The 19,355-nt window shown below is 40.3% G+C and overlaps 1 protein-coding gene across 1 annotated transcript in view; it reads left to right on the forward strand.

Annotated features, from left to right (window-relative positions):
• The first annotated feature begins 586 nt into the window (after positions 1-586).
• The window catches only part of ANGEL2 (angel homolog 2), a 66,926-nt gene continuing 48,157 nt past the window's right edge, over positions 587-19,355 (forward strand). Inside the window, exons 1-5 of the mRNA XM_030196046.1 lie at positions 587-669; positions 3,170-3,640; positions 6,919-7,169; positions 10,670-10,739; positions 18,705-19,123. Coding sequence (XP_030051906.1) covers positions 3,178-3,640; positions 6,919-7,169; positions 10,670-10,739; positions 18,705-19,123 — 1,203 coding nt within the window. The 5' untranslated portion in view covers positions 587-669; positions 3,170-3,177. The remainder of the gene's footprint in view (positions 670-3,169; positions 3,641-6,918; positions 7,170-10,669; positions 10,740-18,704; positions 19,124-19,355) is intronic.

A 19,355-nucleotide genomic window follows, 5' to 3' on the forward strand; every position in this document is an offset into this window, starting at 1 on the left:
GAGATCTCTCCTTACGGATTTCCAAGGACGGGTCCTAAGCCCTTCTTCAAGGCAACCCCAACACAAGAACAATAAGGATGAAGCCAGCCCAACGTGAGCGGCAAACCAAACAGCTTCACACACCCCTCCACCAGGTCCGGCATGTCTCGTTCTCTCTGATCCCCTTCACACACACATTTCTCTCATCCCTCCCCTTCGACCCAATCAATTCAGTATCTCTCCCTCTCAAACCAACACCCCCACCCCCGGTCCAGCAGCTCTCTCCTCCCAACTCTCAAATTTAGCACCTTCCCCCACCCCCAATCCGGCATCTCTTCGACTTTATGAATCCCCTATGAATCCTGGCATCTCTCCGCCCTGTCCAATCCCCCCACCTTAAATCTGTGTTTGCGGTCGCCGACATTGGCAACAATTAATACAACCATCTCCTGAACTCCCCCTACCACCCATCCCTCTAACACAATGTCTCCCCTCTAATTCTAGCCGGTTTTGTCCGGTGACTCCGGCCCCCTCACGAGACGTACTGTTGACGCGTGTGTCCCCTCTGACGCAATTTCCTCTTTCCGGCGGAAGGTACGCGGCACGGCAGGCTGAGGGCAGAGGCCGGGAAAGTTTCGGGGTCGCCGCTGGCAGGCTGTTTTAAATGGGACTTCAAAGACCGATTTGAAGGTAGGATCGGGGAGGGCGGAGGTTGGGAAAGAGGGAGAGCTTCCGGACCGGGGTAGGGGAGTGGAGGGAGAGGGAAGACCTGCTGGACAGTGGATAATGAAAGGAAAAGGAAGCGATGATAAACCGCGGGCGGGGGTTTCCGAGTCCTTGAATGCTGGCCTGTGAGCGTAGCCAAATGCGGGTTTTGGTATTTCTGCAAATGTCAGAAAATACTGTCATCCACTATTATGTTTGATTATTCACATTATTTTGCCTTATTTTTGCTCATGTTGGAAGGTACAACAGCTGGCTACAGCATAGGCGTAGTTTGACTTTTTCATTTGGGGGGGCAAAGGATGGGGTGGGGCATATTAGAATATTCATTTGTATATATATGCAAATGAATATGCTAATACGAAGGAAAGAAGGGAGAAAGAGCTGGCTTTTTTGGGAATAACTATAATGAATATGTATGAGATCTCATACATATACATTATGGTCATTCCCAAAAAGGTCAGCTCTTTCTCCCTTCCTTCCTTCCTTCCTTCTTTCTTTTCTCCTTACCCAGCACTCTCTCTTCCTCTCCAGTAGTATTTCCCCACCCCCTTTCCCATACCATGCCAGTGTAGACCTTAGAAATGCATAAGCTCTATATGTAGATCCTTCAAGAGGTAGTGTGTCATGATTTAGGCTCTAAAACCCTTTCTGATGTTTTGGTGCCACCTCAGTAAGACCAACACACATTCTCTCCACTGCAAAACACTATACACAGACTTGTGCAAAAACACACTCATAACCTTACCAAACCATAACAGCACTAATTCCAAGGACAGAACAAGCAACAACCTTATGTGTGGAAAGGCACCACTGTAATTACACCGGGCTCTAAAACACCAGTACACTACCTAGTGAAAAAAAACAAAAAGGGCTGCAAATACTACACGCTAGCAGAATACTGTACCTTGATCACACATGAAAAACACATGACACAACAGATATGACACATGGAACTAGAAATAAAAAAAAATATGAAGGCAAAATACTGAACTGGAAAGTTACCTCAAGAAGTTAGACTCGGCATGCAACAATACTATAAAAATTGAAACTTACATGCAAAATATCACAGATGCACATTTCCAATAGCTGACATATTCCAATTAATAAATTCTGAATAAAATACTTTTTTCTACCTTTGTTGTCTGATCATTTAGTTTTTCTATTCGCTTTGGTCCCAGTGTCTTCTGTTTTATGCAGTGTCTTCTTTCCATTTGATATTTTTTTCTCTCACCGTGTCCACCATCCTCCTGTGTCCTTATGCGTCCTGTCTACCATCTGTAGCCCTGTCCCTATCCTACCTCAAGTTTCAGTATCTGCTCTCAAAGTGTTCCAATCCAGCCCTTAAATTCAGCAGTTTCCTTCCATCCATATCCAGCATTTCTCCTCACTTCCCTTCCCTCCATCCATGTCCAGCACATCTCCTCTCTCCCTTCCCCTCCATCCGTGTGCATCTCCTTTGTCTTTCCTTCCCTCCATCCTTGTCCAACATTTCTCCTCTCTTCCCTGCCCTCCACTCCATCCATGTCCAGCAACTCTCTATTCTCCCCTGCCCTCTCCTCCATCCATATCCAGCAAAAGTCCTCTCCCCCTGCCCCTCCATTCCATCCATCCAGCAATTCTCACTCCTCTGCCTTCCCCTTCATGTCCAGCAATTTCTGTCCCCTTCCTTTCCAGCGATTCTCCTCTGCCCCTTCCCTCCTCTCCATGTCCAGTGATTTTGCCTCTCTCCCCGACAGCCCTCCCCTGCCTCTCCGTTCCTTCCTGCCCCCCCCCCCCCCCCCCCCCGTGCGTTTAAACCTTTTATTTTCAGCAGCGACGACAGTGAAGAGCAGAACAGCAAGCAGGCTCGCCGCTCCAGCCTTTCCCTTCCTTCACAAACAGTGCCCCGCCTTCCTTGATGACATATTTCATGTTTTCACAAGGGTGGGACACTGACTTTGAGGGAAGGGAAAATCTGGAGGTGAGCCTGCTTGCTGTTCTGCTCTTCACTGTCGTCGCTGCTGAAAATAAAAGATTTAAACGCGCAGGGGGTGGCAGGAAGGAACGGAGAAGAGGGCGGGAAGTAGGGACCGAGAGCGCGTTGTGCCGGTCCTGCGTTTGTGGGGGCAATGCCTCCCCTCGCCCCCCCCCCAAACTACGCCCATATGGCTACAGAAATGAGTTCATTTTTTTACATGTAATTTTTATTTATCATTGATGATTGTCAGCTCCTACTGATGAACTGCAAGGAAATGAGTATATTTTCTTGACGTTCAAAAAAAATTTATTGTGCTGATTAGTTCAGTTTAATTGCTTGATATACCGCTTTTGGCACACAATATGCTGTTTACAATACAAATGGTCAGGTCTTCACAATGGGAAAACATTTCCTGAAAAAATAAGTAATTTGTACAGTTAGAACTATACAGCTGATGACAAGTGTCTAGAATGTACCATTTGTTCACGTTTTAATTTTTTGTTGTAGACATCTCCATGCTTCCGCGCCATCTGCAGAGCTTGGGCAGGAACTGGATTGCCCAGTTTGAGATCCCACAAGCATTCTGTAGAAGCAGTTGCCCATGGTGGGCTGGACATAGCTCTTGGGCTCCTTTTCAACACATCAGTGCCTGGCATTCTCCAGTGGATTGGAGATCACGTCCTTTCTTTGGTCCTCTTTGGAATAGGTTTGCATCCCAGAGCTTGCATCCCTACAACGTAACACAAGCATCTTACATTCAGATGTCTAGTCCAAACATGGAATCAAAAGGGGAGGAACCTTTGACCAAAAAAAGAAAATGCAAAGAGCATGAGACATCTGAAAGTAATAGTGGAAGATCATCTCCAGATGATTTAATTTTAAACAGATTACAAGAAGATATCAGAGTTCCACTTCCACATGACGCTTCAGTTTTTCCTGTTTCATCTAACTCTGAGGGTGAAACTACACACTCATCTGGTACGTGACTAATGTTTTATATTTTTAGAATTTGGCCTAGTTGAAGTTTGAGTAGAAACCAGTGGTTTTGAAAATTAATTCATGACTTAGCAGAGTTTAATTAAAAATTCATGATTTGTGCAGAGCTTTTTATCCAAACAGAATAACAAAACAGTTTGTAGGTTAATACTTTATAAATAGAGTACTTTCAACTATCTGCAGTAGATGGCTTTGCATATCTTTCGCAGTCAAGATATATAACTAGAAAAGGGGTGGTTAGGCTCAAAATTTTTGTAACATGTTTAGATTTCTATATTTATGATGGGGTCAGCGTAAAGCGCCTCATTCTGCCAGGGATGATATAACCTACTGACCTAAGCTTTTTGACTTCTAGAGAGTGGTCTTGGCTTTGTACATAAGTATTGCCATACTGGGAAAGACCAAAGGTCCATCATGCCCAGCATACTGTTTCCAACAGTGGCTAATCCAGGTCACAATATACCTGGCAAGAACCCAAAAAAGTACAAAACATTTTATATTGCTTATCCCAGAAATAGTGGTTTTCTCCAAGTCCATTCAATAACGATCTATGGACTTTTCCTTTAGGAAGCTTCATCAACTTGATTATGTAGCCTCCTTATTTCTGAAATGGCTATATGTTATGTCTTCTGTGGTTCTGCGGCGATTTGGGAATCAGGATGTTTATATAAAATGAACTATAAAACCTCCATTTTTTCTTCTTTACTGAAATTCATAACATTTAGTTTTCTCCTTCATTACTTGAATAAAGTATCACACAGAACTCTCTTCTCAAAGTGCCTCCGTCCCCAATTTCCCTTTCTCTTTCTCCTCAGACCCTAGCTGAGCACTTCCACAATAAAATCTGTAAGATTAACCTTGAATTTTTATCCAAACCCTCCCCACCTCTCTCTCCCTTGGTTCACACCCCCTACTCTCCTTCCTCTCCCTCTTTTTTCTCCTTCTCTGAAGTTTCTACTGAGGAAACTGCCCTTCTTCTTTCCTCCTCTAAATGTACTACCTGTTCCTCTGATCCCATCCCCACTTATCTACTTAACACTATCTCTTCTACTATCATTCCTGTCATCTGTCACATCTTTAATCTTTCACTCTCCACTGCAACTGTTCCTACGGCCTTCAAACATGCTGTTGTCACTCCACTCCTTAAAAAACCCTCACTTGCCCTACCTGTCCCTCCAACTATCGCCCCATCTCCCTTCTTCCTTTCCTCTCCTCTCCAGATTACTTGAACACGTCGTTCACCGCTGTTGTCTTGACTTTCTTTCTTCTCAACCTATTCTTGACCCACTCCAATCTGGTTTCCGCCCTCTTCAGTCTACTGAAACTGCACTTACCAAAGTCTCTAATGACCTGCTGCTGGCTAAATCCAGAGGTCTCTATTCGATCCTTATTCTTCTTGACCTAACTGCTGCTTTTGACACTGTTGACCACACCATACTCCTAGATACGCTATCCTCGATTGGATTCCAGGGTCCTGTTCTTTCCTGGTTCTCCTCCTACCTCTCACTTCGCACTTTCAGTATTCACTCTGGTGGTTCCTCTTCAACTTCCATCCCGCTTACAGTTGGTGTGCCTCAGGGTTCTGTCCTTGGACCCCTCCTCTTCTCCATCTATACCTCTTCCCTTGGTACCCTGATTTCATCCCATGGCTTTCAATACCATCTTTACGCAGACGATTCTCAGATCTACATCTCCACCCTTGAAATCTCAACCTTAATCCAGGACAAAATTTCATCCTGCTTGTCTGACATTGCTGCTTGGATGTCTCTTCGCCATCTGAAGCTAAACATGACTAAAACTGAACTTCTCATTTTCCCCCCTAAACCCAACTCCCCTCTTCCCCCATTCTCTATCTCTGTTAATGGCTCTCACATCCTCCCTTTCTCCTCAGCTCGTAATCTTGGTGTCATCTTTGATTTCTCTCTCTCCTTCTCTGCACATATTCAACAGATCGCCAAAACCTGTCGTTTCTTTATCTACAACATTAGCAAAATTTGCCCCTTCCTTTCTGAATACGCTGCCAAAACCCTTATCCACACCCTTGTCACCTCTCGCTTGGGTTATTGCAATTTACTTCTCACTGGTCTTCCGCTCAGTCATCTCTCTCCTCTCCAGTCTGTCCAAAATTCTGCAGCACGGCTTATTTTCTGCCAAAATCGTTATACCCACACTAGCCCACTCCTCAAGTCACTCACTGGCTCCCTGTCCGCTTCCGTATATAGTTCAAACTTCTCTTACTGACCTTTAAATGCATCCATTCTGCAGCCCCCCCATTACCTCTCCACTCTCATCTCTCCCTACATTTCTCCCCTTGACCTCCGCTCGCTGGACAAATCTCTCTTGTCGTCCCCCTTCTCCTCCACTGCTAACTCCAGGCTTCGTTCCTTTTCTCTCGCGGCACCTTATGCCTTGAATAAACTTCCTGAGCCTGTACGTCTAGCTCCATATCTACCTGTTTTCAAATCTATGCTGAAAACTCACCTTTTCACTGCTGCTTTTGGCTCCTAGCCACTACTCATTTGCCTCCCCCCTTGTTCCTTCTCACCCAGTACTTCCCTTGCCCTTAATTGTCTTGTCTGTCTGTATTATTTTAGATTGTAAGCTCTCTTGAGCAGGGACTGTCTCTCTATGTCAGGTGTTCAGCGCTGCGTGCGTCTGGTAGCGCTATACAAATGCTAATAATAATAATTGTTGCCATGGTAATCCACTTGGATATGTAAAAATGAAGGTCAACAAATTAGGCTGCAGGTGATTCCTTTTTATTGGACTAATGTACATTTTGTGATCAGATTCTAAGACCTGTGTTTCCCTTCAGATCAACATACAAATTTATCCAAATATGATGAAAGGTGCATAGCACCCAAACAACAATCAAAAAAGTATTAAGAGTACCAGCTCAAAAACATGGGACTGTGCAGCTTTATACATACACTGGGAGAAGAGAGATAGGAAAAGGAGGTTGAAGTATTATACAGTTTCATAATATAATGGGATTCCTTAATTAAAACAAAAGAAGTTTGAAAACTCCACTAAGTCAGTACAATTTAAAGTTGCCTTCTGTTACTTGAAATAGTGCTTGTATATTGCTCTTTAATCCTGAATAGACTGGAGCATGAATATTATACTGGATGTTTCCTGAGACAGATGAAGCATTGACCTGGAGTGCACTGGTCATTGGGAAATAGCAAGCCATCAATTTTGAAAATAAAATAAATTGTATAGGGCTGATTAACACATTTAATTCTGTATTTTATTTCCAGGTATTGTAAAAAGATACTGGGAAGATTTCTGTCAACATTACAGAGGAACTGATCTTCAAACAAGTTACATTAATTCTGAACATCTATGGAATAATAAACAGTTTGATTTTTCAGTCATGTCCTACAATATTCTTTCCCAGGATCTGTTAGAGGAGAATTCTCGTCTCTATAGACACTGCAGGAGACCAGTATTAATCTGGAGTTACAGGTTGCCTAATATTCTCCGAGAACTCAAAGAACTGGATGCAGATGTGAGTGCTCTGTGTTGTTTATGTATGGTAATGCATTTATTTAAAATAAATTGTAAAATAAATTGTATAAACCATCTTCCCAATTTGAAACTAGTGCCCACTCAAGGTTTTGTATAATAAAATCAAAATATCATATCAGCATAAAGAACCCATGCATCATGCTGCTGTGTATCAAACCATTCCCCATCACTTAGCCTCTCTCCATTAACTTCCTCAGTTGACCTTCAGAGAACCTTAAACCCATCCGTCTGCTGTACCTGTTATCTATTTTACATCTGCCCTCATCTCAAAAACAGTGATTTCAAATCTCAACCTGCTGAAGCTTCAGGGAATTAAAAAAAAAAAAAGCCTTAACCTTTTTTCAAAATATCAATTTTTTTCTCATATCTGATTGATACAGGCTGTTCATTCCATAAAAGGAGTTTAAAAAATGGGGTCATATTTCTCCATGCTTAGTGAACATTGATTAGCAGTTACGCATAGGATTACTTTTAACCCGATTGTGCTAAAATGTTTATTTTCACCCTAGATTTCTAAAACAGTTTTGGAATACTGAGCAAAAATGGGTTAAGATTCTAACCCTGATGCATGAGATAAGATTGCCACATTTTCTGTTCCGTTTATAAATACCTCGTTCCTCACCTAGGGTATCCAGGTCCACAAAATCAAACTTTTTGGTTATACCATCATTTTGTCAAATATATCACGATTCCATTCATAAGTACATAAGTAATGCCATACTGGGAAAAGACCAAGGGTCCATCGAGCCCAGCATCCTGTCCACGACAGCGGCCAATCCAGGCCAAGGGCACCTGGCAAGCTTCCCAAACGTACAAACATTCTATACATGTTATTCCTGGAATTTTGGATTTTTCCAAGTCCGTTTAGTAGCGGTTTATGGACTTGTCCTTTAGGAAACCGTCCAACCCCTTTTTAAACTCTGCTAAGCTAACCGCCTTCACCACTTTCTCCGGCAACGAATTCTAGAGTTTAATTACACGTTGGGTGAAGAAAAGTTTTCTCGGATTTGTTTTACATTTAATACACTGTAGTTTCATCGCATGCCCCCTAGTCCTAGTATTTTTGGAAAATATTCAAAATTAGTGAGGTTGATCCCACAACCTGGAACAAGCTCTGTAATTGCCTTTGTCTTGAATCATCCTGTCAAACATTTTAAGAAGAGTCTGAAGTCATATATCTTCATGGATGTATTTAGTCCAGAATGAACCTGTATTCATGGCAATGCTGTGTCTGAGGTAGCCGGACAGAGAAGGGCTTGCGACATGCAGTAGCGAGAGATTTTTTATTTATAGCTATTCTTTCATATTCTATTACATTTCTAACTTTTATTATTTTATTTCTAAATTGCTATGATGGCACACCAGATATCAAGTTTTAAATAAACTATAAATTAGGTCCTACTGTGGAGAAGGCCCTAGACCACACAGACTCATGACTGACTTCTTTCACTGCTGGAACAGACAACAATTCACCTTGTGAAGAACGCAATATCCAATCAGACAGATAGGCTTTCTTGATACAGATCTTAATGTATTATGCACTAAGATTGTATTTTGTGTATAATGGATATCTAGGGTAACCGGTCTCGAATGTCGCTCAGCTGTATTGCTGGCATCAGGCTTGTTTTGAAATATTAAGAGTATCTTTCATATTCTTAGTTTTTTAAATGCACTTATTCAGTGGAAGTTTTTTTAATGCTGGAAATATAATGTGAGAATCATCATGGATGAAGTTATAGGTGGGCTGAAATTCCAATGTCGTGTTGCCATTAGAACGCCAGTATGTATTTACAGTCAGGTTGCTTCCTGCTGTTTTGCATTGTGTGGCTCTGATCCATGTCCATTACCTAAAGCAGTGCAAAGCTGGATGCCCGTTTCTGTTCCCTTGGTTTTTGCAGCTTCTGCTTTTTCTTCCTGTGGTAGTTTCAAATCTACAGTGCTCTTGAAATCTTGTTTCAAGTAGCTTTCAGAGCAAGATGGGAGTAAGAAGTTTTCGTGTCTCGGTGGCAGGAAAAAAAATGGATATCGAACTTACCAAGAAAAAAATGATCTGTTGTGTATTTCACTACTTGATAATGTGTAACCTACAGGCCAGAAACACAAAAGAAATGGAGAGTTTGGAATGTTTGGGTCAGTTAGGGACACTAAGACATTTCAAGTTAGACTCCTTAAGAAGTGCCTCAGTCTGTTCAAATGAGCTGTCTAGGGTCTCAATGCTGTATTAAACAAAGCACTTAACCACTCTTGGTTAGTTTACAACATTGCACAAAGGAAATCATTTGTAGACAAAAATGTTCCATGGCCCTTTGTAAGAAATGATACATTGCCTGACTACAAATAGGAGTTTCTTTTGCAGGTGTGGGATTGTGAATAACATTTTTCTGAACTTGAACTGTAGCTGTGGACAAGTGCCATTTGCAAAAGACTCAGAACTTATTTGAATACATGTTTTAAAGAGACAGTCTTTTAGAAGTATTTACTGAAAGCTTTGAAGCCTCATGGATTTTAAGTTCTAGTCATAAATATATATATTCTTGCATTTGTTTAAAAATAATTCTTGGGATAGGCACACCATAATGATCAGTTACCATATCATGTGATAGACACCCTCATTGGTTTTTCCAGTTATTGCTCGTCTTCCTAAGAGTAATTTAGGATAGGTTGACTTTTATTAAGGATGCTTCAAAAACAAACCAGAAGGTATGGGATCCACTGGAGAGCAAACTATGTGATGATCAGAAGGGGAACTCCTGGTTGCAAAGCTGAAATAAATGGTTGCCCAGTTGCCAGGCCTCTAACATTTGGCATCTTACACCTACTAGTAGGTAAAGGAGCGTCACCTGCAGCTAAGCCTGAAAAAGTAGCCACAAACCTGGGCTGGAAAGAACAGTAAATGCACAGATGGGGAACAAACTGCAATGGCTGCAAGTGGGGAAAAAGAGCAAGAAGCAATCTTTGACTTCTGGTTTTAGAAGCTCTCAAGCTGCAGGAAAGAAGGAAGTGAGGGAGACAGGCTGGAGTGGAAGAAGGGGTGCAACAATATTAAAAAAAAATTCTAAAACTAAACATAAACAATAGAATAACATAAATAATTTAGAAAAATTCTCACCTAGCTTCTAAGTGCCTAATTTTCCTTTCACCCCTGCGTTAAAGAATACACTGTAAAAATGTAACCCATACTGAAAGGCATAAACTTAGATGAGCCCTCGGAAACAAAGCAATCAGGATAGTAGAGTCCAAGATGTTTTTGCATCTGCTTCAACAAATTTCCCTCTCATGTTTTGTAGCTGCCTGTGTGCAAGGCTTTTTCTAATTGTTCCCAGTTATGAAGTTGTTTTGCCTATTCTAGAATTGTTTGTAGGGAATGTTTGGATTTATGTTTGGTTTTATAATGTAGTGCTACCACTAAGGTTCATTTGTTGCATGTTACTAGAAACTTAGACTTTCAGTTTTTCTTATTTCACATCCTTTTGTTTTCAGGTACTTTGCTTGCAAGAAGTACAAGAAGATCATTACAGAACTCAAATCAAACCTAGTCTGGAATCTCTCGGTAAGATACATGTTATCGTTCTCATTTCTATGGAGCTCCAAGAAGGGCAGGAAATAAACCAGATGTCTAAAAATTGGAACCAGGCACCTGCCGCCAGGGTCAGGTAGAGGAGTGGCCACTGAGCTTGAGCAGAGGGACTGCATAAGGAGGGGATCATAGGGAAAGGAACAAGGGGCAGAAACTGACTGGGAAGAGAAGGTAAGATCAAAATAAAGAGTAAGAAATATAAGAACAAGAAAAGGAGGTTTAAAACAATATGAACACAAAAAAAAAAACATAAAGAACTTTTTCTCCGGCTTTTAAACATTTTGAGTGGTGCCTGTTTTCTAAAATTTTTCTACTCTTAGATACAAAAGTCATGTCAAAGAGCTTTTCATGATACTAATTTCAGAGGTGTGATGAGGAAAGCTGTGTCCATCTTTAACTGTTGGAATTCCCATCCATTTGTAATTGTAGATGTCTGTTGCAGAAATGCATCTTAAAGTGGGCTACCAATATTTTTTCTGTCATGTGATTCTGTTTGTACACTAATGATTTATTAATCCAGCCTAAATCTTTGTGTTGTGTATCTGCTCCATATCATGGGTGAGGCATGGTGAAACATTTTACCTTCTGATGTCTCAACATGTGCCCATAAAAAGAGAATATCAGTAAGATCTCTTAAGGGCAGATATATTTAGTATGTTCTATTCCTCATGTAAAATTTAAAAACAAACCAAAATAACCTCTCAAACAGGGGTAGTGTTTCCAGTAAAACATTAAAACTACTTTCTTTTTCATTGTTTCACTGTGTCCTGTCACTTCTATTCGTCTTTGTAGAAGAGGTAGATTTTTATTGGACCAACATAAGAATAATTCAATACAGCTATATCGGAAGAAGGAACCACCAAACAGGGAAGAAATTTGGGCCCCTGTTTACTAAGTCGCACTAAAGGCACGTTAGCATTTTTAGCGCTCGCTAAGCATTTATTTATATATTTTGCTGCATTTGTATCCCACATTTTCCCACCTCTTTGCAGGCTCAATGTGGCTTACATTATGCCACAATGACAATTGTCATTAACAGAATGGGAGGAACAAAGTATTGTTACAATTACATTAGTGCATGCTAACAATGTAGATACCCATAATATTCCTATGGATGTCTACACAGTGCACACTAATTTAAACAGGTCTTGGGGGGAGGGGGGTCACTGTGTCAGTTACTGGGAGAGCCAATAATGAGATCAGCTTTCAAAGGCAGTGACTCAGATTACTCTAGCTAAAAGTGACTCTCATCAGAGCGACCAAAAATACATATTGGTCTTTTACAGTGCATTCCTAAAGGGGAGGAGGGGTTAGGTCAGGAAGGAAAATAAACATATACATTTTATTTTGATTTTCAAATATAAACTATTCTACTCCAGATCAAGTATGTATGCCATTTGTATGTGCATTCTTGCTGTTCCTTTTTAAAGCGAAACTGAATGGTTTCTTTTGGAAATGATTTTTTAATCCTTGAAAATAGTCTGTTTGCGCGCCCCTACCCAAGAGGTGCGCCATTTTTTTTGTTTTATTTTTAACTTTTATTTATTAGTTTGGCAGAATTCAAAACCAACAACCTACTCAAATCAAACAAGATACATGGAACATATATTCGTGGACATGAGGATTGCCTGGTGCAAAGGTGGAAGACCTCACACAGGGGGATTGGATTTTAGACAGTACTAGGGAAGAGCTACCTGTCTTGGTACATGTGGGTACCATGATGTGGTAAAATATAGGAGGGGGGTTCTGGAAACCAAATTTAGGCTCTTAAGTAAAAAGCTGAAGGTCCAGATCCTCCAGGTTAGCATTTTCGGAAATGATTCCCATTCCACGCTCAGGACGCAGGAGGCAGGCAGAGCTCCAAAGTCTCTGTGGTTGAGATGATGGTGCAGGGATGAGAGATTTAGATTTGTTAGGAACTGGGCAGCAGTCCGAAAGTATGGACTTCACCTTAGCATCAGCAGCCTGGTTCCATTCCGGTTAACATTTAAAAAGGAAAGAGAGCAGCTTTTAAACTAAAATGGGAGAGAATGCAGACAGTTGCCCAGGAGTACATGGTTCAGTGTGATGTATCCTTGAAGAATAATATTGAAACAGGACATTTAGGGAGTCCCAATAGAGAGGTTTCAACAATGATGAAAGAAAGCCAGGAGTGTTTAAAGGAAAAACAGAGTTAAAGGGTGCAAATTATCTCCATCAACTTCTAAGCAGCTTGTAGAGGCAAGAAAAAAACTGTTTGAAGTGTCTATACAAATGCTAGAAGCCTGAAAAATAAGATGTGAGTGTTGGAGTAAATAGCACTAAATGAAGCGGTAGATACAATAAACATCTCAGAAACCTGGAGGAAAGAGGACAATAAATGGGACACCTTGTTAGGGTACAAATTATATCACAGTGATAAGAGTGGATCAAATTGGAGGAGAAGTTATGGTATATGTTAAAGAGGAAATTGAGTCAAACAAAATAAATATTCTGCATGAAACAGCAGTGTGGAATCCTTATGGATGGAAATACCGTGTGTGAAGGGAAGGAGTATACTAATAGGGTTGTACTGCAATCATGGGATAGGAGGCAGTGAGGCATATTTTCAAAGCACTTAGCCTTCCAAAGTTCCATAGGTTTCTATGGAACTTTGGAAGGCTAAGTGCTTTGAAAATACGCCTAAATGTCCTGTTGTGAATTAGAAATTGGTTATTGGACAGAAAACATAGGATACAGTTCAATGGCTATTTTTCTCAATGGAGGAGGGTGAATAGTGGAGTGTCGCAGGGATCTGTACTATTTAACATGAATTTTTGAAACAAGTTCCAATAACAATGCAAACAAACAAGTAGATAAAACGTACAAAACATATAGAGATTGTAAGATAGATGCAATGTAATCAAAATGATTTACAATATAGATAAGAGGTGTAAGCAGTTACATCATACTAATATCTGGTGTCAGCATTATAGCTAAGTATCTCATACTACCCCTTGCTATACATAAAGGTATTGAGAGGCTCCCCAACCCTCATCCCTCGTCCTCCAAATTCTTCTGATTAATCGTAATTTATTTTTTAAACCAAGGATGTACCTGGGGACTGCTTAGTCACCCGGGTAAAATAATTTTTAAAATTGTCCTCAAGGTACACATCTACAACTGTGCATGTATACTTTATATCCGGGATATAAAGAGAGCAGTATCTATAGTAGAAAGACAGAAGTAATATTACTTCTATCAGCCTCTAGTGGAACCCCCACCTTGAATATTATGTTCATTTCTGGAGACCACATTTACAAAGAGATACAGACAAGATTCGGTTGAGGCACTTCAAAAGAGAATAATAAAAATGGTTTGTGGTTTGCGCTTAAGCCACATACTAGACCAAAAGGAAATAAAAATGTACTTTACAGAAGAAAGCCGTGAAAGCAAAGATATGATCCAAATGTTTATATATCTAGCAAGCAGTAAAGTACAAGAAGGAAGCAGGTCCACAGAACAGCGCTGAACAGAGGGACACCCAAAAAGGATGTGTGAAAGTATTATCACAGACATAGTGATGGACACTTCAAAAACAGATTTCCAGGAGAGGTAGTAGGAACCTAGAAATTGGGACAGACACAAAGGGACTTTAGTGGCAGAAAGAAGATTACAGATCAACTGATTGCACTGTAAGCAGACACAAATAGGCAGACCGAGTGGACCATGTGGTGCATCATATATGTCACACTGAGTTGTGCGATCAAAAAAATCTCATGTGCAAAAAATACATCTTTCATTAGGTTCAGATCATTCTCCCTTTGATCCTATTTATGACCTTGGGGGCAAGTTACTTAAACCCTCCGTTGCCTTAGGCATAAAAGCTTAGATTGTAAGCCGCCTTCAGCAGGGAAATAATTTAGTAGTCCAATCTAAAACCCAAGCATTGAGTTGTGGTTGGTGGGAAATTTTTTTTTTTTTTTTAATGAATATGATTTTGTGAGTTCTTTGTTTTTGTTTTTTTTAATTTGTTTAGTTTTCTCTTATATAACATAGGTATATATAGTCATTAAAGAGGCAATTGTTTAACTGGTTTTCACAAGTGTGCCCTGATGCAGTGCAGTGAGCACCTATTCTATAACAGCAGCTGGGTGTTCAGACCCCATTATAGACTACTAGCATAAACCCGCATCAGTTCGCATACATGGAGGTGTGTCCAGTAATTTAACCCCATAGGTTCCAGAGTCTGAAGCTTGTAAATCCAAAACTGCTGTTGCAATCTGAGTTTCCTTCTCAAATCACCATGTCTCAGACTGGGAACAATTCTGTCAATAGTGTCAATTGTATCAATCTTCAAAAGTGTGTTTTAAATGTTATACAAGGCTGTACTAGAGCTGTCCCCAATTTCCCTGTAGTAATATCTGTGCTCCTTGTCTTGTTTTCTACTGTCTAGAGGTTTGCCCCACATACAATTTAGGACATGGGCATTATAGAATATAGACCACATAAGAGGATGCACATGTAGTAAATTGATACTGATAACCCACAATAGGGTGCACAAGCACAGAAGTAGTCATCATCATAGTATAAACAGAGCAGCAGCCACAGTGTCCATGGCCACTGCAATCTGTAAGGGGAGTAGTCCACGCATCTGAATGGCATAAATAATCCTGCAAGTTCTTATTGCGGCAATGTGAAGAAGAAAAACAGTCCTGCATCTGAAGTAACCAATGTTGTTTAATGATTTTAGCAATTTTATGAGACAGAGAAATGAACTTCAGAACTCATGTTGACACATCTTTACCCGGTTTCTCCCTATCTTGCAATAAAAGATCTCTTACAAATTGCAGTAGCCATGGACCTAGTGGCCGCTGCATTGCATTAGTGACAGGGAGTGAGCCTTTGATAGTTTCTGGTGTAGTCCCTGTTGTTGAGACTTTGTCTTAGAGGGGGCATTTAGTTTTTAAGGCTTTACTCTGTGCCCATTTCTTTTTCTCGTTTGTGCTGGGGGGGGGGGGTTGTGGGGAGGGGGTTGCACTAGATTTGTTTTTGTGTAGAGGTCACATGTATGTCAGCAAGTTGGAGCAGGGTATTTTGAATTATTTTGCCAGTATTATTTTACCATGCTACGACTAAGCAGATCATAAAGAGTTTCACTAAGCATTACTTTAGAGTTGATGTCAGACAAGATCTGTCCTTTGCCAACACTTCCTTTTTTTATTTTTTTTTTTTATTTTACTTTATTAACAATCTATTATTACAAGCGCAAATACTTGAATAGGCAATACAGGCTATCCAATTAATTATTACATTAGTTCACATAATAATATGAAACATTAGAAGAAAAAAAAATATTAGCCTTCTTTAGACCACTAATAATGGAGAGAGAGTCACGCTATCAGGAGATATATAGAAGAATAATAACTAATAATGAATATAGCTTAGCACACTATAAGCCTGAATACACACATTATTTTGGCAATCAATCTTAAATAGATATCAAGCTGTTCCCAACTTTTTAAGATCAACAAAAGCTTTTAAATGTTCTGGTTGAATGAAAATGTATTTAAGCCCTAAGTACTTGATCACTCATTTGCAAGGATAGTTTAAGTAAAAGAGAGCTCCTATTGCAAGTGTTTCTTTCCTTAGGGTCAAGAACGCTTTTCTTCTTTCTTGAGTTTGCCTGGTAACGTCCGGATACATCCATATCTGTTTCCCATAGAATAGAGTCTTTGATTTTTGAAAGAAAAGTCTTTTTATAGCTTCTACATCTTGTTCAAAGACAAGTGAGACTATTAAAGTCTTTCTTTCAGAGTTTTCAGACATGGATGAGTCGAGAATCTCTGACAGATTTAAGTTTAAATCTCTTTCATCAACTTGTTGAAGTTGTTGAGGCTCTTTATCCGAGTCTGCTTCTGGGATCTTTTTTGTAGACGCATAAAAAATGCGATTAATTGGCGGTATATGATCAGAGGAATATCCCAGTATTTCTATTAGATATTTTTTTAAAACATCTAATGGTGTAATTCCAAACGTATAGGGAAAGTTCAAGAAATGTAAATTTAATCTGCGATTGAAGTTTTCTATTTGCTCAATTCTTCTATTGATCAAATTCTTGTCCTTAATAGTCATAGTAGAAACATCTTGAAGTTTTTTCACCTCTACATTTATAGCTTTCATTTGATTAGTAGAGTCTATTTTAAAAGTCTCACCTTTGCCAACACTTCCATCTAGGCAATTTTGTGCCTTTATAAATATCAAGTGAAGTGAATTCCAGAATTTGTTTTACTTTAGATATTTTATTTATTTAATAGATACAAAGAATTGCCCTCCCATCGCTGTGATAACTTTGTGCACAAGCTGATACCTCAAACTGGTTTATCTAAAAGATCTCACCTTCCTCTGTTAATTTTGTTACACCAAACACAGCTGCCCCTTTGAAAGTTTTTATAAACGAGTCGTATCTATGGCAGACAGCTATTGATACCTGCTGCTTGTCGGCTTGAGCCATAGCCGTTGAAATTTAATGCCTACAGATATTCATGCCTGTAGGTCTCTGCTGTTTAGTCTGAAGTCAGGGAGAGGGGGTAAGAATATCTTGAGATAGGCTCAAGAAAATTTGGGTGCAATAAAGTTGTTCTCCTTTAGTTCCCCCGCTGTTTATCACCTATATGAGGTTTGGCTACTAGCAGAAAAAATTGAGGTCTGCAAAGTCAGCCTTACCTAGAGCCACAAGAACATCTTGAAAATGCTAGAGCTTGTGAAAAACTCTTCTAGGTCACGTGTCCCATCACTCTGTGATGTCTCTGGAGAACAATAGTTGCAGCTCAACCAGTGCCATCTTTCTCCTTGTGCTGAGGACATTGCCATCTGTGGTTGGATAGTAGCTTGATTTTTGTCCCCTCCCGCCTTAGACCCTGTGGAGAGCTATAACTTGTGAAATACTAAATGCTAGCAAAAGGTTTTAAGATCCAGGGTAAAAAAAATTGTACTTTGTAACTAGTAATTTATTTTTGCTCAGATACGTTGGTTTAGAATTTTACTTTTTGGTGAGGTTTTGTTTGTATTGGAGGGATTTATTTGGTATATTGTTTTCTTTGCTGTTCATCCAACTTTTTTTTCCCTCTTGCTAACCTCTAACCTTTTTTTGGCCTCCAACCTCTCTCCACCAGGGCAGATGAGCAGTACGGAGTGCAGCAGAGGCAGCAACTGCTCTTCTGGGCTCTATGTGGTGGCGATAGCTTTCAGGCCTATATCAGCCATAGTTGTGGCATTGTGTTCTGGGTCCTGGTGGCAGAAGCAGGTGCCATATGATTAATGTTTAGGCACCCTGGCTTTTTCCACCCCTCTAAGTGCATGTAATTGTTGATGATAAAAAAAATAAATATCAAAACAAAGTGTATATCTGAGGATATTTGCTATTTCATGTCTATCTGCAGCATATTCATAATTTCCCCCTAATTCTATAAAAGTTGCTAAAAAAAATGCACACGCAATTTAATTGAATAACAAGCTATATAGCGCCAATAATTGGCTTGTTAACAAGGAATTGGCGCTAATTAGATTTAATTTGAATATACCTGCATAAATTTAGGTGCGGGGTCCGTGCCTAAATTTTACATGCGAGTTCAAAAAGGGGGACGCGAAAATGGGGAGGGTCCTGGACGGAATGGGGGTGTTCCTAAAATTAATGTGCATAGTTGTAGAATATGGGGGAAACCCGCCTAATGAAGATTTGTTGGTGAAAATAGCCATGCATAAAGTTAGGCACAGTTTCCAGGCGTAAGCGTTATTCTATAAACCGTTCCTAACTGTAAGCACGACTTATAGAATAGCACTTTTTTCGGTGCCATATATAGAATTCACCCCTTTGTGCTTAAATATACTATTACACTTCGGTATTCTTGAAAAGAAATTGAGTTGTGCCCAAATTCCTCTTTTGAGTAGCTGATATATTCCACTAACCTTTCCTTTCAGGATACCAATGTGAGTACAAGATGCGTACTGGACGTAAACCTGACGGCTGCGCCATTTGCTTTAAACTTTGTAAATTTACACTTCTGTCCTCCAATCCCGTGGAATTTTACCGCCATGACATCCCGCTGTTGGACAGGGACAATATTGGACTTGTGTTGCTCTTGCAGCCCAGAGTTCAGGACATTTCTCCCGCTATCTGTGTGGCTAACACGCATCTTTTGTACAACACAAAGAGAGGGGACATCAAACTGACTCAGTTAGCAATTCTTCTGGCTGAGATCGCTGGTGTTGCTCTTCAGAAAGATGGCAGTTTCTGTCCCATTGTTCTCTGCGGTGATTTTAACTCCGTGCCTGGTTCTCCACTTCACAGCTTTATAAGAGAAGGGAAGCTGAACTACGAGGGACTTACCATAGGAAAGGTAAAGAAGTGTTCATTCTCAGCACAGAAGCTCTAAAGCAAGCTGGCCTGGTGAATTGGGAGCAAGGGCCATGCGCTGTCAAGTGGAAATACTGCTACTATTTATCATTTCTATAGCGCTACCCTGTTTGATTCCCTGGTCAGAGTTCTTCTGTATAGATTGGCCAGGACTGGGATGCTGTGAAGGCAGCATTCAAGCTTTTTGGAGGGAGGGCGGGGATGTATCTCAGTCA

This window comes from Microcaecilia unicolor, chromosome 3 (assembly GCF_901765095.1).
Source record: "Microcaecilia unicolor chromosome 3, aMicUni1.1, whole genome shotgun sequence".
Lineage (NCBI taxonomy): Eukaryota > Metazoa > Chordata > Amphibia > Gymnophiona > Siphonopidae > Microcaecilia > Microcaecilia unicolor.